Source organism: Balearica regulorum, chromosome 8 (assembly GCF_011004875.1).
Source record: "Balearica regulorum gibbericeps isolate bBalReg1 chromosome 8, bBalReg1.pri, whole genome shotgun sequence".
Lineage (NCBI taxonomy): Eukaryota > Metazoa > Chordata > Aves > Gruiformes > Gruidae > Balearica > Balearica regulorum.
Genome location: NC_046191.1, coordinates 6,424,730 through 6,449,259, shown reverse-complemented (window position 1 = coordinate 6,449,259; position 24,530 = coordinate 6,424,730). Strand labels below are relative to the sequence as shown.

General features: G+C 39.9%; 1 protein-coding gene across 5 annotated transcripts in view; it reads right to left on the bottom strand.

Annotated features, from left to right (window-relative positions):
- GLIS1 (GLIS family zinc finger 1) overlaps positions 1 to 24,530 on the bottom strand; it is a 204,846-nt gene that overhangs the window by 99,301 nt on the left and 81,015 nt on the right. For all 5 annotated transcript variants that reach the window (XM_075759369.1, XM_075759368.1, XM_075759367.1 and 2 more), the window contains 2 exons: positions 9,552 to 9,750; positions 2,122 to 3,223 (listed from right to left, as the gene is read on the bottom strand). In XM_075759369.1, the coding sequence (XP_075615484.1) occupies positions 2,122 to 3,223; positions 9,552 to 9,750 (1,301 nt within the window). The remainder of the gene's footprint in view (positions 1 to 2,121; positions 3,224 to 9,551; positions 9,751 to 24,530) is intronic.

Below are 24,530 nucleotides of genomic sequence, written 5' to 3'. Positions count from 1 at the left end.
ACTAAATTTGCAAAGATCACATACTTTTCATGTGCTCACTTGGATCCAGCTTTCCTCCACATAGGATTCCAGGTTGTTACATCTAATACATGGATACCTCTGCTGAGAGTGGAAGGGTCTTGTTCTGGGACTAGAAGAGTTAACTGCAAGTTGCGCAGTGTAAAGCTCCTAATTCTGATTGGGCCACTCCATGTATGGGAACAACTACAATATCTGCTCAAATAAAACAGATCTTGATGCACTTACATGCCAAAGCGATATACATGTGCCATGAAGGCTGCCTGCAATATCAAATGCAAAGGTTTTTCCAACCTATTCACAATGTTAAAGCTTGAGATGTTATCAGAAGCTGGTTCTTTAATGCAGATGACCATAATTGAAAGGAGGAAATTTTTAGCATTTGCTGAAATATTACATGATTTAACCTCTCTGGTTTATCCAGTTTCCTGTAGGAATGGGAATGTAACATTAGAAATCTGCTATACAATACCTGTCAAATATGCATTTTGCAGAAAAAGACAAAAGTTCCCTCACCCATGGAGTCTATTGAATCTTTCAGCATCATAGTAAAGTCAATCAGGGTTTTTTGCTTACAGTTTTGTTTGGAAAGAGGCAACTAACTTGCATTATCCTTTGATAATTTATGACAAAAAAAAAAAGATATTCATAGGAAGTTAAATTCTTTTGTAGTTTTACAAATTGTGATTGAGCTACTTCTGGAAATGAGCAAGTCAGTTCCCTCAAAGGAAAAAGAAACAGCTAAGTCTTAGAGTGTTTCCATTTTATCTTGGACAACTTGACGGTGTTCTCCAAATATCTGCATTGCTTCCAGTATAATTTTAGGGAATACCCACTGAACAGTGCAGACATTAAGATAATGCTTTTCATTTATCAAATGGAAGTAAAAAGATAAATCAGGATGAGAATATTCTTCTCTGTAAAACATTTTGAATACTGTTGTTTTCTTCCTTCTCCCTTCCATAACCATTGCAGGCCAGCAAGCTTTTCCTTGAAAAAGTGAAAAAAAAGTAACCTTTTTATATAAACATTCTTTCTTATTCCTCCATAGAAAGCTACAGCTTGCCATGGAAAAGTTTGTCTTGATCTAACTTCCTTACAAGCATTTTCCATTATATCATTCTCTGATCAAAACAATAAAATAGACATATAGTCAAAAATTGTGTCTATCAAGAACCACAACCTGCTGCCATAACCATTCCCTTGTTTGTACTTATTTGTGCGTGTGCGTGTGTGTATGTGCATGCACGCACACGCGTGCGCATGTGGGTGTTACAAATAAGACTTTCCAAATTTCACGGCCCAATTTGGAAGCTTATGTCAAACTTGTTTTGCTTCATCTGTTTCAGTCAGGGTCTTATATCATTGTTGTTTCAAACATGTGGAAAGCTTAATGGAAGTCATTAACTTTTATTTTAGTTTGGCCATATTGTCATCATGGTGGGCAGATGCAGAGATGGTGTTATTCCCAAGATCCTCTTTTTGGAACACTGATGTTGTTTACATCTTCTTGATCAGAAGAGAACAATGGTTTTTACTTATTTTTAAAGTTCTGTTTTGCAAATTAAAAAAACCCCTAACAACCTTTGAAAAATGTAATTAAAGATACTCCTTTTATTCTTTTAACTGTTTGAAATCCCTAACAAGTTTCCTTTTCTTTTCTAAACTACCATTTTAAACTTTTGCACTCACAACTGTATGGGTTATTGTTCAGCTGAAGGAATGAAAAGAATTTCATTAGATGTGTTTTATGTTTCTTGATTAAAAATGTCACCCGAGGCTCAGTGACTTGTTTTACGTTAAATGACTGCTGTGTGCTTTGATCATCACTTTATTAATGCTTTAATGAATATTAAAAAAAATAAAGCACTGTATTAAAAGTTAAGCTCTCATATAAGGAAACTGAATCCCTTTTCCAAGAACTACAGTATTTCTTACTCAAACATTTCCTTGTAGATTAAGGTTTTCTCCAATTCCCCTTTAGCCTGCTGCAGACTAAGTTACAGGAAAGCACAACAATTATATTGGAATAAGACTGAAGAGAGAGCGAGAAAAAGAGCAGAGTAGTATGTTTCTATTCAAACAAATATATTCCAGACTTACCATGCACTTGTTTGGTTTTTCTCCAGAATGAACCCTCATATGAATCAGCAGTTTGTAACGAGCATTGAAGGGTTTATATCGGCGTACACAGCCTGCCCAAAAGCAAGTGAAGTCCTCTCCTTTCCGCTGGTCAATGTGAGTCTTTTCTATGTGTCTGACCAGTTCGTCTTGTTGGTCGTAAGTGGCACTGCAGTCGATCCACCGACAGACCTGTTTGCCATTGCTGAGGTCCTGTTCATCTCCGTCGCTGGGCTGAAGAGACTTCGGAGACATAGAGGTGTGTAAGTGCGGCAGTGTCCCTTGAGTCTGGCTTAGCTGCTGGTGTAGATGGTAAGGGGGAGGCAGCCCCTGGTGATGTCGAAAAAGATCAGCAGTGGAGGAATAATCGTCAGCTGGTTCTTGTTTTAAGAAACTCACCTTCTGGGTGCTGTGTGAGGTGTTTTGATGAGGAATGCTAGTACCATTCATCATAAGGCTGAGGCTTCCATTCTCCTCAACTTGCTGCATTTGTATCTGCTCACAGTCACCTCTGTCACATTCAGCGGAAATAGGTACAAGACATGCTGGAGGGGAGGGAATACTGCAAGGGTTTCCAGGCTGAGAGCAAGACTGAGGTCGAGAGGATTTTTGAGCACTGTGATGACTGATCTCCACAGGATGAGAGGAAATGCCAGCTGAATTAGTTCGCAGTCCATTCACACAGGTGACCAGTGACGTCTGCGATGTGCGGATGATAGCTGTAATATCAATTCCTTCAGCTGAAGACGGCACAACAGAGATGCATCTCTTCTTCAGGTTGCTTGTTTGTAGCCTGGCCGAGTGCTGATGGGTGCCAAGTGACAAAGGACCCAGGGAGGAGCTATGTTCATTATTAAACAAGTAGGATGAAAGTGAATTTGTAAAGCTATTATTCATTAGATCTATTTCAGGATGCAGACTACCGGAGGCTCTCAGCTCCATTCCCTCTGTAATCCTCCTATGCGTGGAAGCCTCAGACAGAACCTTATAATCACTCAGGCATTCCTGTTTAATGTGCTGAGCTGGGTGACTTCCATTCAGGCATGGAGCAGCAGAATCTACTGAGTCTTGAAACCTGGGTGACCTGTAATACAGTTTTTGTTACGCATCACTAACTACCATAGGATTTATGATTTTTGTACAAGACACAACATTTGTTAAGCCCTGGAGAATGGAAGCACTTGCACTGTGCTGAATGTTGCCTGTCTAACACAGCAATTACACCAAAAAATTCTGCAATGTTCCCTCTACAACCCTTGTAAAGGCAGCATCGTTTTACACAGGATTAATTTTACACAGTGGGTTACGCACGGAACAGACAATCTCCCCTCCACTGCTATGGGCAGTTCATCAATCACAATCTAGGTTTTCAATGCATAATAGATTGGGCAAAACAATAGCTGAGAACGAAGTTTGAGAGCTTTGGGCATTTTTGAATTATTCAAATATCGGCATTTTCCTCAGAGCACACTGGGAAAATGCCTTGGCATTCTTGTTCACACGAATCCAAAAAGGCTAACTGAGCTTTGCTTACATCTCAGAGAGATGCTTTCCTTCGCTAAATTAAAAAAGGAGCAAGATCAGTGTGGAAAAAAGGCATAGAAAGAATGGCTCACTATCAACCAGTGGTCTGGATTCGATGAGAGATCAGCTGAGTATTTACTTGTAAGGGGTGTACAGAAGATAACTAGGAAAAGTTTACAACCAGTAGATTTAAACTGGCTGTCTAGGTATTCCCATTTCCATTTTTCATATTAAGGTCCACACGGGTCTGCGAATCAAAAGAAGATTGTTCTGCAGAAGTGATTTTTAATCTTTTTTTGATGTGTGCTGAAACAAAATCACTCAGGAAGCAGAAGCTCGAGGAACCCCACATAGACATTTCAGAAAAACACTGCATTTAGGAAATGTTTCCTACTAACATTTTCTTCTAAGCAGTTAGCAACTGGTTTATGCCTTAAAATAAAACACTTTATCTCAGCTATAAACATTTACTGTGGATGACCCAACTGTGTGTTTTCTCTTAGGACCAGCGAGTGTTCCTTACATATCCCTAAAGCATGGTAGGATTTAACCTATGGCTTCATCATGCAGCGATGTGCCAGACCGAGAAGAGGAAACAGTACATCTGTGTGCAGGAAAGCTGTACCTGAATTAATAAACCCTCCAGAGAGGTGCTCCATGGCTCTTACGCTGACATGTTCCACTTAAATGAATTTTATGCTTTTTTGATGTTAGCACCACAAAGGCTGAAGAAAACCTGGCCATTTGGCAACTTGTGTGTGACATCGCAGCTAAAACAAATCTCACACATCTTAAAGAATGGAACATATATGCATAAGGTATTTTGGACATTAAACTGTGAAGCTGCTGAATAAATCACATTCATTTTATGACTCAGATGATTTTATCACTATTATTTCCATTAGTCCACCACTAACATTAAGACAGGAAGCTGGGATGACTTCTAACACTTCCTTGGTAACAGCTCTCAAAGAACTACCAATTAGAAAAAAAAACAAAACAACAACAAAAAGCCTGAAAAAGACTTCCTTCCCATGAAATTACGGTCCTCAAAAAATGACACCTGTCTGAGGCACATGACTGCCAACACTGCATTTGCTAGTGACAGGTTTCTAAGCTCCAACAGTTTTTAACCAGTAGGGCTTGATATAAAAAAATCTTTAAGGTCATGAGAGCAGTGAAATTCCCTACCACTCATTCATTCGTTGCTACAGAACAATCAGATCTTGCATTTACCACCAGAAGTTTAAGAAGGCTACATTTAAAAATTTTAGAGGTTTCCATAATCCATTAGCTGTAATTTCTCCCTTTAGGTTTGCACAGTTGGTCTCAGGGTAAACTTAAAGCACCTGGTTTTGCAGATGGTAAATTTAAAAAAAAAACCAAACAAAACTGACACAACAAACCCAACAGTATTCATACATTATTTTTTAACATTTACAGAACCATATGTCTGTAAAATATGTGGCATAAGCTCACGTAAAAACCTTTTATTGCACATAGTTGGGAAACCCTGCCCTGCTTGCTTGTGGCTTCATTGCTCAGTAGAAAGCGTGCTGGTTTAAACTCATTCTGAGAAAGGTTTTACAGCGTATCATGCCAGGCACAGTATTTCCCATTACTTACTTTCTTCTGCACGAGAACTCTTCTAAATAATTCAATTTGTATCATAGTTTAGTGGTCCCAAAGACTCAGACTATAGTAAACACAATACATTTCTAACATCACATAAAGCTAATGTTCCAGCTAATGTTCCAGTCATATTATTAAGCTTTATGTAAAGCTCCTATCTTGCCAGAAATTGAGGATTTCAAGCTGGACTCAGTGCAGAGTACCTGCAGGAGGAATACAAACATCCCTGTCCTGAGAAATATTAGGTTCCAAAACTCCCAGAAACATCAATTTGCATTTCCAGCACAAGATCTTACTTGGAGTCAGGACTGTATTGCTGTAACACTGCAGTGCAGAATGTGAGACACACAAGAGAGGGGAGTTTCGAACCAAAAGGCAAGCTGAAATACCTTATTTCAAAAGCAAATGAGATGAAGGCACTGAATTCATGCTTCCCATTGCCACAGCCATGTCTTATCCAAGCTCTGCCTACATAATGATAAGCACAGGCTGCTTGTGCAGATCAGAAGCAAGTCCTTTCTAGGAGCTAGTTTCCTCTGTAGCACTGTATATTTAAATACATTCTATACCCTGTGTTAGTTAACTGTGCTGGAAGAATCTGGCATTCTTTCAATTTCTCGATGTTTGAGTGTTGGGGTACTTAATGTCAAGGTTGCATTAATGCAAATTTTCTGTATTTTTGGCAGAATTTTGTCATCACTACTCTAGGGAAAGCCCTGCTCATTCCTCCCAGTCCTGGGGGGGTGAGGGGAGAAGAGGCACTGAAACAAAACTGATGCAAGAGACAAGGTGTCTGGCATCCAACTTGCTGGATGGCTCCTCTTATACCCATTGACTATTTGTTCCTGGAATGGCATCTTGCTGTTACAGCCAGGGATCAGATACACAAAGGCCTGTGTACACAAAGGCAGCGCTGGCCATAAGGATTTCATAATCTCTGGACAGTAGCAAAATATAAATACATGTGAAACAGTCAAGAGGAGAGCGAGAGGGACAAAGGATAGCAGGACAGTGTAAAGAGCACTGTGTGGACATGTGGAGCAGCATGAGCAGCTCTGGGGAGCTTCCAGATAGGCAACCCTGGAAGGGAGGGGGGTCGGCAGGAGAACATATCCCACAAACCTCTCTTCACAGGGAGCATCCATGTACCAGGGATGGACAGTCAGAGGCAACAGAATTGCTGCTTAAGCACATGAAAGCTGAGTGTAAGGCCTTCGAAGAGCAACAGCGGCCTCTCAGAGGATACTAAGGCAGTGTTTCCAAAGAGACTCCCTTACGTGGTAATTGGAGCCAGAGCACGAGGCCAGTAGCACCATGCCAGAAGTACTGCAGTTCCCAACTGCCCTCAGAGGAAAAGACAACTGTATCTGAAATCTCCAGATTATTTACAAAACATACATGCCTTCAATTGCCACTGTAAATGTGTAATCAGTGATAACTGACAGTTATAAGAAGCTGGAGGGGATTGTTCTGCTGCACATCCAGGGACCCTTTGCAACACTATCTGACTGCTCTGACATCTTCCTTGGGTTTTATATGCCGAGCACTGAGCACAGTGTGGGCGGGTTTGCCGTGTCTGATAATGGATTATTTGACAAAAGGCCAGCACTAGCTGTGTGCTGACTCCAATTGTGGTAAAGAAGGTATTAGGACTTTTCCAGTCCCACACACATTGCATTCACAGATAGCATGTAGCAATTGTGTTGCACAACTTAAAAGCTATTAAGAGAGTGGGGAAAAGGGGCCAGGAAGAAAAGGGATGGTGATTTTTGGATTAAGGCAGTTATCCCTAGAATACAGTTTCTGAGAGAAAGTGATTCAGGGAGAAGCTGTAGCTGAAGGGTAGTTTCATGCACTGAAGGAAAAACAAGTTGCAGTGCACTGAGGGGAAAAAAGGACAAAGCCAATCATAACCCCAAATCCTGAGGGAGATTTTGGATTGCTAGGGGAGGTGCTCTCTGGTTTGTTTGGGTTTTCCTTGGATGTTCCATATCCTAGAAATGCAGAGTGGTTCAAAGCTCAACCCAGAGAGATTGTTTGAATTTGTATTTCCCATTATTTCTGTGCTGGTCACTACAGCTGGGCAGAACAACCAAACAGAGTTTGCTCTGACTTCTGTGGGCTCCAGCATCTGTCCATTCCAGCCCTATTTCTCTCATCTGTTTTCTAATGAAGGCTGAAATCTGGGGAGGCACAGAGCACCCTTGGCTCCCGTTGACTTCACTGGACCCTAATGGGCATTCACCCCCAGCTCAGTTATGTTCTCCTGTTTTCAGGTCTTCAGGGAAAGACCATGTTTTCTGCTAGTTGCTTGTCAAGAACCTTTAGCATCATGAACACCATGAGCAGAAATCGTCCCAACTGCTGTCCACCCTCTGTCACATGCCAAGGTTTTGGCTCTGTACCAGGTGTCTCGTGAGTAGCACGGTGATAAAATTAGACTGTGTCTATGAGGTCCACAGAGCAGAGCTGGGCATTGGCTTTACCTTGCAAATCCCATGCAGACAGAAGTAGTATTAGCCAGGTGGACATACAAACAGAGGATGACTAGTGGGACTCTCAAACAACCCGTAAAGGAATGGAAGGGTCCTTCAGGATATTCTCCAAACAATTCCAAACTGTTGCTTAGAAGCAGCAAAGCCTTAAGCCTTTATACCATGCTGCAAAGCAAAGGGGAGGGAATCAGGCCTATCACCTGCTATTTTCTCATGTTATGCAGCAGACAACTCTTTATGTTGTTCTGGGAATCCTCTTCCAAATGGGAGCTGGAAGGGGTTCATATTTCTGAGGGTGGGTACTGTGATGCCTGGTATGCAGGCATCTGTCATTTCCTCATTATACATTTTACAAAAAGGTTCAGAAAGATCTAAGCAGAGTACTCGCTTCCTCCTTTTGTTTACTCCTGCCCTAATTATCTTTGTTTCATAATTGTCCTCACTGACAGAATAAAAAAAACTTGATAACAGCCAGTCCCACATTGAGCCATAAAGAAGCTAGGAGGGAGCAGACTTACATCCAGCTGCAACAGCATCCACAAATCTTTGTCGGGATAGCAGAATATTTTGTTATGTGGCATGGATATTATCTGTCCTTTTCAGACAAACAAATAAACAAACAGCTCTTTCCACTTGCTTGCCATATTGCTGTGCCTCCTCCTCCTGAAAACACAGATGTTCTTACCCCATCAGCAAATGGAAAAGGGGAAACAAGACATAAATATGTATAATAAAATCAGAAACAGTCAGATTTCCAAAACCAACCTATAGGCCATATTTCCTTTTGCTGTGACTACAGAAATTTGGGCTTGATGGTTCTGTGCACAGAGTGCCAATTATTCCAAATATCTAAGATAAAGGCTGCAACTTTATTGAGGTTTTTCTTTTCTACAGCTCTTCAAAAAGGTCAAGATTATTCCATATTATATCCCCTGCCAAAAAGCAGCATAATTAAAATAGATGGACAGATTTTAATTTGTAGCAGGCTTCTATTCACAATGGATGTCTGTTTAGGGTACTTGTTTAAAATCTGGTAATGTTAAATTTGTAACAACAACACAAAAAATGGAGTTCTGTGTTTTCATATAATTAATTTATAGCAAATGTTTAAATAGAGATTCTGTTCATAGCATATCCAACTACAGTGTATATATCAAAACCAGAGACCAAATTTTCACATTACAGCCTTAAAAGCAAATACCAAGGATGTGGCTGTATGGGAACATTGAAAATACTTCATTAAAGGAAATGCTGTACAAATAAAAGTAGCATTGGCTTCCTGTAGGTTTGATGGTGCCATGCCAAATTGCCATATGGGAGGCATTGGTTTGGGAGTAAGTATCATCCCTGCCTTCCAGGCTACAATTTGGAAACAACATGGCATTGGGGTGGAGGCTGGGGATACAGAGGAGGCAAGTCTGACCCCTGGCAAAACTCTCGTTGACTTCTGAGCATGCTGGAAGAGTCCCCCCACAAAGAAGCGGTGTTTAAACTTCAATACAGGGGGATGCAGCTGTCTATACAGTAACTCTTCCTGGCACTGCCTTGGACAGTTGTCTGTGCACACGTGCGTGTCCCTGCAGTGTGAACCTGCAAATGAGCAGTGGGGTTAAATCAGCATCCAAGGGACTTCCAAAATGAAGTAGAAGACAAAAATTCTCTCTCAAATGTAGCATCCACAGATGCTACTGGGAAATCATTCCAACAAAGAAGCACTCCAGAAAAGCAAAGTATATCAACTGATAAATCTTGCAATGATACCTTATATCTGAGTGTGTCAAGTTCAGTTGACCAACATGAAGCAATCTCTCACAGGACAGCGGGTGGTCTCGCATAAGTGGGTTTCCTGTGTGGATGAATAGACCTTGTCTGCAGACAGGTACTGAGCTACTTGTCATCTCCATGTCCATCATGTTCTTCTTCTCAGAAATCAAATTACAGTGATTGTAGCCACCGTTCACTGTCAAAAAAAGAAAAAAAAGCATAAGCCTTTGACTAAGAACCCTCTATGCTCATTATTTTGTGTGCTCATTTGCATATTTTGTAGGCTTATTTTGGATCTCCTTGTAAAATTCTTGTAAATGACATGGTAGTGGAAATGAAAGGTTTCACAAGGAAGCAAAAATTAATTCCAAAGAAATCTGGATCTGTGAATTATGGTTGTTTACTTCCCTTTTTAAGTTTTGTGGCTATTTTACACTTCATAACCTAACTCAAAAAAACTTAGTCTGATAGCTTGCCTTCCTTCTGTGTATTTTTATGGTACAGTCTTGCTTGTGTTAGATTTTGGAGAGGAATGTTTCAGAGTTTCTTTATTTTTCAGGGAGAGGAGCTCTCTGAAAACAGTGACGTAAGTCAAGTTTTTCTTTGCAGACAATTATTTCTGTGATTATGACTTTAGATGGGCATGTTTCTACTTTAATGTCAGGTCAACAGTGTGAAAAAATGAAACTAATTTGGTTTCAATGTCTACGTTTAACTGTATTTTCCAAGTAAGCTATTATTATAAATGCTAATGATAATATATTCTGCTCTGGTGAATATTAAATTTTACCAGACTTGGAAAAACAGACTAGAGCTATAGCAATATTCTTCAGAAATATATATATATAACCACAAATTATAATCTAGCTAAAAAGAGAGGACAAAGGAGGAATTGAGAATTTAGATTGCATTGGTCAAATGCTAACAATTCCATCTAATTTAAAACATATTAGTTGGGGGTTTTACCTCTAGTGAACTAATTGAATAGTCACAGATAAGCACGTATAAAGTATTTGTAAGAAGTAGCTTTCAGAATCTAGCTAACGAAGTCACAATAGCCATTTACCATCATTTTCACCATTGTATATAAATCATACTTTTAAAATGAGATCTCCCTTTAATCTGTTTTTTTCACAGAGACAAAATGTAATATGCCAGATACTAATGGCAAGCGTATTTCTGCAGATTTCATACAGAGTCCAGAAAGTACTTCCTTCACCCTTGTACCTCATGATGGTGGGTACTATAGAACTAGACAGCATTGCAGTTAGTCCATTCTCTACGGAAGCATTGAGTGTTGCATACTGAGGAAGAAATTAATTCTGCAGTCAAAGTGACAGAAAAGATAAAGCCTATGCTCAGTTTCATGCATTCTCACAAGCATCAAGGTTTGTCCTTTACTATTCATCTCACCATAGTCTTGCTGTCTATGAGTTTTACCCAGACAATGCCTATGTCATTCAGCCATCTCAAAACAGGTGTCTAAGATGGGCTTGCGCAACTTCAGGACACGCTTTCCTCTCTCCCTTGACTATAGAAGGCACTTAAATAAGCAACTTAAACTGAGTACCTGACTTTTAGACAGCTGCAGTTGAGCAAAATTAATCCCTCCGAGTAGCCATAGGATTTACAAACATCCTCATCACAAATAACTTTACACTGGTCTCAGGTCTGGTCCTTCTACTAAAACCCACATTGAACCTGCCATTGACAGCACAACTACCATTTCAACACTATAATTTGTGTTATTATCCAGAGCAGGTATATATTGATATAGAATCACAAAATGGTTTGGAATTGGTCTTTCTCCATCTTTCTTATAAGCCCCCTTTACATATTGACAGGCCACAATAAGGTCTCCCCAGAGCCTTCTTTTCTCCAGGCTGAACAATCCCAACTCTCTCAGCCTGTCCTCATAGGAGAGGTGCTCCAGCCCTCTGATCAGCTTCATGGCCTCCTCTGGACTCCCTCCAACAGCTCGATGTCCTTCTTGTCCTGGGGCCCCCAGAGCTGGATGCAGTACTGCAGGTGGGGTCTCATGAGAGCAGAGTAAGAGGGGGAGAATCCCCTCCCTCAACCTGCTGGCCATGATGCTTTTGATGCAGCCCAGGATATGGTTGGCTTTCTGGCCTGCAAGCGCACATTGCCAGCCTCCATCCAATTTTTCATCCACCAGTATCCCCAAGTGATTCTCTGCAGGGCTGCTCTCAATCAAGTCATCACTCAGCCTGTACTGAGTTTTACGCCTACATTATATAGGTATTACACCTATGCTATATAGGTATAATATGACATCATTAAGCAGATATCACAGTATATCTAGTTAATGATATTTTCATTATATAAGGGTAAGTTAAATTGTAGTAATGAAGTTTTGCAATTATTGCAGTTTTGTTACAACATTTCTGAAGTTCCAATCAGACTGGGCTCATTAGTCAGTTATTGCTTCAGCACAGCTCCTCAGAGCAAAGGTACCCTTAACACACATGAACCTGTGTTTCCTCTTATGGACAGCTGCTATCCCTATAGCTAACGAAAAGCAAGTGGGAGAGCCTGACCTGCTGTGGTCCTCTATAATTACAGTCAATGAATGCTTTGAAAGCGATGAGAATCACGTTCAGGTTTTTGGTGAGTATAAACGAGAAGAAACAGGTGACTGGGGAAGGCAGAAAAAGTCTCTGGTAACTGGAGAAGTTGTGAGAAGGATCACAGCACAAAAGTCCATTCTCCTCCCCTGGCTGGGATCCACAGCCTCCCCACTGTGCTCCACGGCACTATTGTAATAGGGAAGACCATGGCAGATAGTCCATAGTCCAGGCAAGCATCCAGACCCACAGAAAAGAGTGGGTACATGTGACACCCAAATTACAAGTCTTGTGAGGCATTGTTGTGACATTTCCAGAATAGAATTCCTTGTTTCCAGTGAAAAGTTTTCACTGTTTCCTGATATATTACATTCCTTGACCATTTATTTATTTTTCATTTTTTTTAAGAAGTCAGAATCTTTAAAATTGGAAAAACAATAGTGGGTTTTTCCTACACAGCTCCATCACAATACCAACAAGGCATGTGATACGTCTTAGGAAGTGTAGGCCAGCTTTTGTTTATATAAACAAAACACCCTGGTAAGATTTTTAGGAATGATAACGTGAGATTTTTTTAAGAGAAACTGATTTGTACTTAATCTGTACAAAATGGGCCGTTAGCCATCTTCGTGGTAATTAATACATATGTTCTAGTTATTTCAGATTTATATTCAGAGTTCACTGATATTCTGTGATTGTTGTGAATGACTCTGAAGAGACTACGAAGCTGTACAGAAAGATAGTGCCTTCTGGCCTGTGCAGGGCAGTCAGGTGTATGTGGTGGTTTTGGAATGAGGCATTTAAGAAGATCACTTTGGATGCCTTTCAGCTTATAGTGGGGTTTGTGACCATTAGCTCTGCCCTGCTTGTAATTATGACACAAATGATCATTATATCCTCTCAAGTCCACAGCTCCATCAGGCTTTATTCCATTCCTATTTTGGCTTTATCCCGGCATAATTTAACTCACTTCAGGGATAATATCTACCTTAGCAAGATTGTATAATCAGACTAGTGGTTGTTAATTTGGATACATTAATCACATTTGAAGGGTATCTAAATACACTGTTGAACACTGGTGAAGTAAGTTCTACACACTTTTAAAGGCCACACAACCAAGAGAGGTTGGTAAATCGGTCATACCTACAACACCCAATTCACAGCTCCTCACTTTTTCCATCAGCAAAGTTACCTGGAATATATTCAAGATGTATCTTCCCTCCAAAACACTGTGGATTCTTTTAAAATGTTTAAGATTTATACTGAATCCGTAATAAAAACACTTTCTTTCATTCCCCAAATTATACAAGTTTGAAATTCATTAGGGCTTTCTAAATATGCATTTTATCAATTTTATCATACTATCAAAACACAGAAACTTAAAGCTTCCACCAAAGTTCAGCAATACCAACTGTAGCACACACTGATACCTATTTGTGTGAAGATGGAGATTTCCTAAAATAACATGAACATTATCCCTGCGCTGTCAAAAATGATTATCTTCTCTTGTAGCTGTCAGAACAGAAAATACATTTTCTCACTGCAAAGGAACAGAACACTTACGCTAAATCCATGAAATTACATGTGTTTCAGCCAACCCACCATACACTTGCCTTCATAAAGTACCTTACAGATTTATTAACAAGAGCTAAAAATTTCTTGCACAACAGTGCCTTGTACAAAGTCACACTTCCATCAAAGTCCTCTGAAACCTTCCCACCGCATGGGAGTTGGAACAATGACGGACAAAAAACAACACCAGCGGCTCACTTTCCCCCCCCCGCCAGCAATTCAAATAAGAACTGAGAGATTGTCTCTGAACACAGACAACCAGAGTCTATGTTCAACTGTTCAAGCATGTGTGAAAGCAAATTCATTGCCTCTGTAAAAAAAAAAAGGAAAAAAAGTCTGGTTTACACCGGTGTAGCTGAGAACAGAATCTGGCCCTTTGACAACTGGCTATTTTATACAATATTAATATCACTGGCTGGCATACACAAGATTTAAGCATTTTCCATGTCTGGAACTAGATCTCCTCTTTCACTGGTATCGAGGGGCCTTTAACCTACATACTGTAACTTACCAATAACAGATGAAAAGAGCACATACTCCCTGCCTTATACCAGAGGCTTCATCCTGCTTTCACTAGAACCAAGCTATTTCATAAATCCATACAAAAAACTAATCCTAATTTACAGAGAGTAAATCTAATAAAAGTAGAATGGTTTCCAGAAGGATTTCACAGAAGTGGAATCCATCAAGGTAACTTTTGTCTTTCTCTTTTTCTGTCCTGTAGTTTTGATTTATGTCTTTACATTTAAATGCTTGTGAAGGGAACGGAAGAGGTTGATACAGCAGTGTGCAAAGGCTGCAATTAGGCAATTCCTTCCATATGAGTAATGAAGTTAGTTCAATTTTGGATATCTTGCTTCTTTCATTCTGGGGTAACTGACTTTGGGGGGAGTTTTTTCTTGATTTATGCCAGATTAAGGCATGTGAGAATTGGTCCCATTGATTGTGATGAGGCTACACACCTCAGGAAGGACGGCTCACAATGGTCAAGGTCTGCAGAGTCAACTCTACATTTCTTGCTAGGGGTAAATTTTCCTAGAGGAAAACAGAAAATCTCCTCAGACAAAGGGAAACCTGTCTGTGTAACAATGAGATCAACATTTAAAACAACCCTACTAAAGGGCAAGAGCTCTCTCTCTTCCCCGAGGAACATCTTGTTTACCATTCAGGAAGGCTTCATTCTTACTGATAAAATTAGCTAATAAGGCTAAGAAGATAAGAGCAAGGACTTACCAAAAGAGTAATTATTCAACAATAAACACATGTTGCAGTGCTTTGGAGTTTACCTAATTAAGGCCAATGAACAAATAACTGAAACAATATATAATTGAAATGACTCACATTCAAAATAGAGATAGATTTGAAATATTTGCCTAACATACTTAGATATCCCCAGAGCATTGTGGGTTTTGCACAAAGACCAAACTAGGTCATTTGCTTTTTTTTTTCCTTACTGCTTCATTCTCTTTAATTACTTCTTTTTTTAAAAAAATTTGCCATTCTTGGTTTTGTTTGGATGCGACATCCAAAATTTACCACAACAACACTGAGAAATGGAACGCTGTTACTGGCAGCTGGATGACTCACGTGAGATGAGTGAAAGACCAAACAGTACCAGATTTTCTCAAACAAGTGAAAATCATCCACGCTGGAAGAGGCCATCAAAGCCCTCCACTGAGAGAAAATTATTAACTCAAAAGGCACCAACACAGCAAAGCCATGCATCGTAGGGAAGGTACTGTACCTGTACTCAGCAACCCATTCCACATAACTAGCACTGAGTAATCTCCATTACTGTATGGCTGGAGTTACTGCCATGACTCCTATACATTCAGTAATTAAAGAGCATCAAGAGAGATGCACAGCACTATGCTGCCTGCTTGAAGGCTCTAATGGAGGAACCGAATGCTTCAAAATACAGAATCTTCAAAACGATTAATGAACATACAGCATTTTTGACATTTTCAACAACAAAATCAACACTTTCCCAAAGTTTTTTATGCCTGTCAAGCCATTCTCTATGGTGAATGGGAGGGCTTGTCTTAATCCTACACCACCAAGCCTGAGGGACAGAAAAGTAGCATAACAGCCAGAAAATAGATACTATAGTTGTTCTTACATCTGCTACAAGGCAAGTCCGACTGTGTGATCATGGAGACAGATTTCCTATACCTTGTGAAAAACTATGGTTTCTCCTTCAGTTTCAGTGAACCACTATTAGAAGGGATATGAGTTTGGGTCTAAATTTTTCTATTACGGACACAGCTTAAGAGAAGGAAAAACTCTTTAGAAGCAGGCTGGTGTGATTAGCCATGTACGACATTACAGCCTTAAGCAGACTTTACCCAAATGTAATACTGTTATTTTCACTTAGATATTCAAGCTCATAACAAGACAGCCTAAACACGGTCTTCCAGATCTTGGCCTGGAGACCCGAAAGAGGGGATGTTCGGAACTTTCTTGACTTCTTTGCAGTCATTTGCACCATCTGGTACACAACAAACCTCTAGACATTTGGGCTTCTCACCGCTTGAAAGAGGAAAGTTCTGCACTTTAAGAGATCTTAGCAATAATTTCTAATTCAGTACAAGACTTCCAATAATATTTGACTATGAAAGATTACCTTTTTTAAATCACACAGACATGATGTGGTCCCAGATGACTCTTTATGTAGGTGAATATATACTGTCACAAAGCTTTGAAAACTCTATCTTTTTATTACAAGCTAAGTTTTACCCTGTGTATTTCTGGAAGTTCTCTCTGTGTTTTGATTTCACCTCTGTGCGATATCAATACTGTGCACCACTAAGTTTCTTTCCTGGGGTGGCAAGAAACCCCTCAGAGCTGAATAGCCTCAATTAAGTTCCAGAATTCCTCCCTTGTTCCATTAATTACCTGAGTCTTCTGTGATGCACAGGTAGTAAACACAGGATCTGAACATCATGCTGAGGAAACAACTACACAGATAAGTGACTATCAAAGTCAACATTATATGGAAAAGTTACTAAAAATGTTCAAATATTATTGTGCAGTTCTTTAAGCCCATTGGGCAGCCCACAGTCAAACATACTGACCTTTAACATGACCATTTGTCCCACACAGCTCCTTTGGTTCATTTAGTCTGGCAAAGGAAGGCAACAATTCTTTCTCCAAAGCATCAAGACAGAGATCTCTGAGTCTCTTTTGTTGCTGTTTGTCCTTACCTGAGGACTGAAGTGGTTAACAAAAGCAGCACTAAATTTTCACTGCTGCATTTAAGAGTTCATATCTCAAAGATGAACAAAGCAGCTCACACCACATTCCAGGTTCACCCTAGATCTATCAGTTACAACCTGTTCACATTTTAAGGCCTGTTTCAGACAACTGGTAGAGACTTGGCTTCATTTTTTTTATAATGCTTGTACACTATCTTAATAAAAACATAGTAAGCGAGAGCAAAAAGATTCTTTATTAATTACAGAGCAGACTGTACTGTACAGTGAGAGTCAAGACCCAAATTGTCCTACATTTGTGTATCAAAACAGAGGTGGCAGATCCTCTGCCTATTTGAAAACAGATATGGGTGATAGGAACTTATAAAAGATTAGGGTCAAAATCAACAACATTCAATAAGATTAGAATAAAAAAGAAGGATCTCTTTTCTCCAAGTTTTTTTGAACCATCCTATAAAATCCTATAACAGGAATACTTATTTCTTTACTTTCACATTGATGTATGAGTGAAGACAGAAGGGCTAAGAAAATTCTTGTAAACTAAAACAACCCAGCTAGTGAAATAAATTGTTGAGTATCAATCTTAAAAACTTGTGAAAGATAAATATAACCCATGTGTGTCTTTCTAGTAAATTCTGGGCCCTAAGTGTTGGCTACATCTATATTTGTTATTTCATGTTCAATTTATTTTTAAAACAAGTTATTTGGATTGCATTTTATTTCTGTTCTGTGGAATTTCTTTTTGCAGACTACACACAGTATTTTAAAAAGACTGAATGAGCAGGGTTAGCATCACTGAATAAAAATGTGTGGCTAATTTTGTATCAGTTGAACTTAAAGCAATTTTAAAACATTTCAGTAGTTTAGAGATCTGTAACCTTTCCACCTTCAAGCATGTAGATAGATATGGCTCCCATATTTGGCTTTTTCATGATATTTTAAAGGTAATCTTGGAGTCCAACAGGCAGGCAAAGAATGCAGTAACAATACACTACATCTTTCACTGCCAAAAAGGCTTGCAATGTTATGTAGTTTAGATTTCCAGCAGAGACCTTCACAACACTTGTTGAAGTTAGTGAGTATGGCCGAGACTCAGGGAAACACATGCCATGTGCTTAGGTCCCAGTGACTTCACAGCCTTAGTTGATGCTCTGAGTTAGACTCTAGATGTCTAAGAATATAACCATTTTAGGCAACAGGGAGTAGACTGTCAGAGAAATAACTGTCTGCTATCGCAAGGAGTCTTTCACTACACTCAAATTTGAAACTCAACATTCTTGGCTTCCTATTTGGATCTCAGACCTTGAAATTGTGTCCCCAAACAGAGCTGAGAGCAGACTAAAAATGACCATTGCCCTCTTCTGTGGCAATCAGGACAAAACCTTTTGCAGCCTGATGAAACACAGGTCTTGTCATTACATTCATTGTTACAGAGTCTCCTTGGCTTGGAATCACCTTTTGCCTGTTGCCAAGCAATCTGAAAAATATTGTTCTCAGCACATCTGGCCTTTTTTGTGGTCAGTTATCCTTCCTCACAGCTTGGATTTTAGTAACAGGGGGAAAAGACATTAAAATAAATGTTTTAGGAAAATATTAAGCTCAACAAACATTATTTTAATTAAAAGGAAATCCTAAAACCCTCCTAATAGGCACTCGGAGAATATAAGCTCAATGTAATGAAATTTGATGTATTTCTTTTTCTTTTTTAAGAAGACCATGTTTGCAATAGGTTTGATTCTCCTTGCCCTGCCAAACACAGGAGAATAGGGGTGCCTCTGCCACCTTATGAATAAACACATTCAAAGGAGACAGAAATACAGCCATTGGCCTCACTCTCCTTTCCCACTTCCCCACTCATCTCCATTTCCCTTTCATTTCTAAGCTCAGTTTGAAACCCTCTCTTCCATGCCATCTTTAATCCTCTCCAACCTGTACTTCACCTTCCAGTACACATTCCAGGATGCTATAGATACAAAACTGCCGCCGCACTGTACAAAGCTGGCTCTACCAAATCCATTGTTCCATTTAGATGCACAAGTTATAGCCCTAGTTGAAGCTGGTCACACTATCTGGGTACCAGACAACTGTATTTTTCAATGTGAGCAACACACATAACACACAGAAGCTGCTGTCAGTCTGTCTGGTTTGAACTCCCTGCTCTCACACATGAGATTGATCCGTGCTTCCAGAGACCAGCTGAACCAGGACGAATCAATCCACATCCCCTGAATAAATGCCATTGTGCATATTGCTGTGAGGTATAAGAAAATTCTACACTGTTTAGGGTTATGTACACACTCACCTGCCCTTATCCCCTTTGGTTTGTCTTTTTTGTTGCTCTAAATGGACACCACCAGGGTTTTCACAGCAGCCTGTAGTTAGACAGGGCCTGTAGGTCAAGAGAACTTCAGAGTGACTCTTTCAAGACACCAAGTTCACATTTTGTGATGAGGGTACTTGAATTGTTCCTATTGTAAACATGTTTTCATCATTGATTATATGACTCCATTGAGAAGACAGGATCTTTCCATACGTGCACTGTTTGAGAAAATCTATTCCTTTTGCTTTTTTTCTCTAAGAAGTCATTTAATTCACTAATAGCCAGAGCATGCCTACTATGAACTGTATGTGGGTTATTGCTTTTCCATTTACTTATTAAACCCTGAACTTTTAAACTCCCAGATCTCCACTCCCCTATATTTTACTTAGTCCATTTAGTCTCTCTTTTCTATGGACGTTCTAGCCAGCAGACCATGTAAAGACTCCACAGGGGTATATGTTCTCCCAAACATTTGAAACACAAGGATGTGCAGGGAATGTAGGCTGGGGTTTTGCCATATGGCACCTTGCATGTGTCTTGTGTAAACATATATGTCTCTATGTCCCAAGAAGGAATTTTACGTCTGCCTGGCTCAGCAGTACACTATATAGATTAAAAAGGAAAAAACTCACCACCCAACAGAGCACAACAAAAATTATTTTCATCCAGATGTTGGGCTCAAAGATTTAGAAGCCTAGAGGTGTCATCAAGTCAGTAAAAGCCACAGAAGCTAACTGCTACAAAGACAGAATCACCGTAAGATCACACAGCGTTATGCAGAAACGGTAAACTTTAAAGAGGTAAGCTGATAACTAAAAAGCATTTTGTTCTTTTCAGTGCAAGCTAATGGAGGAAAAGGTCTGGTGGGATGGGGATGCATGACATCTAGTCTTAAGGACTTAAATCTGATGCATATATTTGGAAACCAGTCTACTCATAGTCAAAGGAGACAGAAAATGACTCATAATAGAAATCAAAATGCACTGGGAGTCTAGAAAGAACTTTTCATGTTGCTATGTGATGGGAATGCTCCAACACGTAAAGGGAAGACAATGGAGGGGGGCTAGTAAACCTGCACTGCACATCAGCTTCCAGCCATGGGTTGTCTTCCATTTGCTGGCCCTCCAAGAAGTGCAAATTAAGTTCATTTCCTATGAGAGGCTTCATGAGTCTCTCCTCTTTACTGGTATCTTCGCTCCAAGCTCGCTTGTTATAGGAGCTTCTTCCAGACATTTTTTCCTGGTTCTTTTCATATCAGAGTGATGAAAAACCACAGTGAAAAGGCATTTGATTGTGGAAGACTACACATTCTCCTAATACAACTTGCATTTGTTTTCTCCATTCTCTTATTAAAAAGGAGACATCTTCACATACACAACTCGCTGCAGATCTCTCACACTTACCAAGTAACCTACATACCCTATGAATCTCTTTGTGCTCTTGCGTAAAATAATTTTTTACAATGAAAACTCAAATTGCTACCACCAACAGGCAACCATTTCACCTACAGTCTCCTTGATTATTTAATGCTTGATACCTAATACAGTAATGGCTTCTTTGCTACTTAGAATTAACACCGCCAGAAAGAAAAATCAAGACAAACAGTTTCCCCAATATATGCTGAAAAGAGCAACAGCCCACCCCTGCTACTTTTCATTTGCTGTTTTCATTGTTTGACATTTCTTTCTGCCAGGATTTTGGCATTATTTCAAGGCTTGATTTGAAATATATTTAACACCAAGTGATTTGCAATGTCATTTTCTATTTTACCAGAACTATGCTTGGGACTAATTCTATTTAAGTAGAACTTACCCTTCTGCACCCACTGCCAGTGAACCGGCCTCTCATGGACTCTCCACAACAGAGTGCACTTCTCCCTAATTTTACACAAGTCTGAGAATGGCAGTTATAGATAACTGCAGTCTTAGGATTGTAGATATATGCAGTGCATGTTAGACATACACCTTAATGTTATCACTAGTAAGAACAGTGTACTGAAGGACAGTGTCAAACATACGAGTTATTGGTGCAATAAATATCTATATGCCATGTAACATAGTAAGAAGAAAAACTTGGCTCTATGATTTAAACATAACTAGTTCAGGTTTCTATCCAAAATGGGGCAGCTTCAGACAACACCTGGAAGGACTGAACATCTTGACTCTTCAGAACCTCTTCAGAAAGCCAGATTCTGGTGATAACCATGCCACCCTCACCATTAGCTGTTCTGCTGTGGGGCTTTTTTAGCAGACTGTGGAACAGGGTAAGAATGAGGCTATTGTGGAGTCTGCTGTGAAGAGGTAGAGGCACAGGGAAGAAGAAAAATAGAGATACAACGAGGCAGAAAGATTAAAGGGTACAAGAGTTGCTACAAAAAGGGAAAATGTTCTTGCTGAATGGTGCTGGTGTACATGAACACTGAATAAACAACAATTAGAAGTTTAGCTCCTGCTAAAAGCTCTCTGTGCACGTTCCAGTGATGACAGTGGACAGTTGCTATGGATTACGAGGTATATGGAGTACTCTCAACTTTTATTTAGCATTGCTGCCTTCTACATCCTTCTATAAGCTGGGTCTGCACTTTCTACACACGTCATGAGAATAAGGTATCATCTATCTCAGTGATTACATTAAACTGGATATTCCAGTGAAGAAACAGACACATAAGTGTCATTGTAATCATGAGAAGTCCTTTATTCTGATACATAGATTATACCATCACAGAAAACAGGGCTGAAAAAGTCTTCAGAAGGTGATTTTCTCTATCCTGTCTCCTTACAGCATAATCAAATCTCACAAACTTAAGGGGGTATTTGGCCAATCTATCCTTTAGAGCCTCCAGCAATTCCCCAGCATTCCCAGCAACCTATTGAGTTGTTTCACTTTACTTAGAAATTTTTTCTTAATGTCTAACTTAAAGCCCCCTCAGCACAACTTAGTCCGTTACATATTGTCCTGTCCAAACTGGACATGGAGAAGAGTCTGTTCTCTTGCCCTTCACAGCAACCTTTTATGTCTTTGAAGGCTGTCTCCACTCAGTCTTCTCTTGCCAGTGTTACACAGCCCTCATTATTTCAGTTTTTTCTCATAAATCATGTTTTCCAGAGCTCTGATCTCTTTCCTCTGCTTCTCTTCTGAACTCTGTCTAGCAGATCTTTTTCTGTACTGCTACCTTCTTTTTTTTTCTCCACATTTTACACTATCAGATCCTGTTCTTTGCAGATGGTAGCAGGCACAGGCTTCCTTCACTGTGAGCCAGCAAGGAAGCAGCACAATGGCAGTCAGACCCAGCAGGTAAATCTCATCTGCATTATTTTACCTTTTTTCTTGGATAAGACACAGAATAATGAGGTAAATGAACCTTTGGTATGACCCAGTTTTCCTGTTGGTTCTTACTGTTGCAATAAACCGCCCTCTGAAAAATACCTAGAAATCTCAGTATAGAACGTACCAGACGCATCCATGCAGAGGTAAAGGTTGCCTCCACCAAGGTCCCATCACTCCGTAATTCAACTTAGCAGCATAAAACACTAAACAAAAACTCTCAGGAAAGTGCAAACATACTTGCACACTGTCCAGATTCCAGTGTTATGGCATTCTCAAAACTCTAGTTGGGGCTGACTCTTCAGATTTACAGCACTTTTCCTGTTGACCATACCCACCATCAAGAATACATGAAGGCCATGAAATCACTCTAACATGCTGATCTAATTGATCCAGTGAAACTGAGAGTAATTCATTACTCATATTGTCTCCAGGTCTAATCTGGTCATCAATCAGGAGTCACTGCCATAGCCAGCGACATAACAGTACTACAAAACTAGAAGGTGCAAGATCAGACCTGTAAAGTCTTCTAGAACTGAGTATGTAACGATGCACACTGGAAGGTGAATTCTATCAGCTCCCTAAAAACTTCCAGTGCTCAATTAGAGATACCAATACAGCAGCCAGCTACTCCGTAAATACTGTTGACTAACCAAACTGAGCAGAGCGCCACAGACAGAATGATCATCTTCTAGTCAGACTAGATTTGAGAGCCTCAAACTGAGAAAGTCTAGCTTGTTACAACTCTGGGCAGACATCCCATTCCTTTCCTCTTTCCAAGCACCTTGGCACACTGCTAACCTTGATAATGAGGGATGAGGATTTATATGTGGAATGTGCATTTTTATGTGACTTTAGTGCTGGAAAAAAATTGCCAGGTTAAGAGCTGTGGAGATGAAAATGTTCCCATAGCAGGTAAAGTGTGGTCAAAAGGGGTGCACAGTTCCCTAAATGTCAGGACCAAAGAGCCAGAAATGTGCCCTGTAAGAACTACTTCTAAGTGGGAAACAGAGAGCCTATGGTGAAGTGACTGAGTTTGTGAATAGCAGGCATAGCACAGGAATCGAGAGCAACTTCCAAAGACCACACAGTTTACAGGCTGAACCCAGAAAGAATGCCAGTGTGCTTGGTGCACTGTATTCCCTGTGGGGTATCTGCATCTAGTTTAACCACACGCTGTTGGATCTAGAGTGTATCTTTTAGAAAGACATCAAATCTCAAAGTAGAATCTTTAAATAGTGGAGAATTGCTTCTGTGGCAGTTTGTTCCATGGTTCTCAGCATGAATTTTATATAGCTTGAACTTGTTTGACTTCAGTTCCCAGGCACTGGGTCTCATTATGCCTTTGTGTGCTAGATTAAAACACAAGACATACCTGGTACTTCCTCCCTCTGTAGTTAACTTTAGACTTCGTTCCTGCCTTTTCTTCAGTGACTAACTGGCCTTCTTCATTTTCTCACAGTATAGGGTATTCTCCAGATCATGAAGCATTTGTGTGAATCTTCTCCTAAACACAGCCAGTTTTTCCAAGGAACCTTGTTAAATTGTCAACACTAGAACAGTACAGTACTAGAATCATTAATCACGTAAGACAGCAATGTTGTTTTGCTGCTTCTCCTGATATATGCCTAAACACAGCTCTCCAATTATTTTTTTATTATTATTATTATTATGCTGTAGCATCAGAATAGGAACCCTTGTTCAGCTAGCAAATTCTTAATGTTTTACCTGAGGCTACCTGTCTGGGTCCTCTGAGTCTCTGGGGGAAGGGAGATGGATGGTTACTCTGGTTTTGTGCGTGCGTGACTTGTAATACAAGTCTCTGCTAAGAAATAGAATAAAGTCACCAAATTATACTACTGTGCCTCCAAACTTAATGACCCAGAATGAGTTCTGCTGTCGATGGGCCTAACTCAATAGGCACCACTGAAAACAATGGAGTCTCCCAGTGTGTGACCAAAAA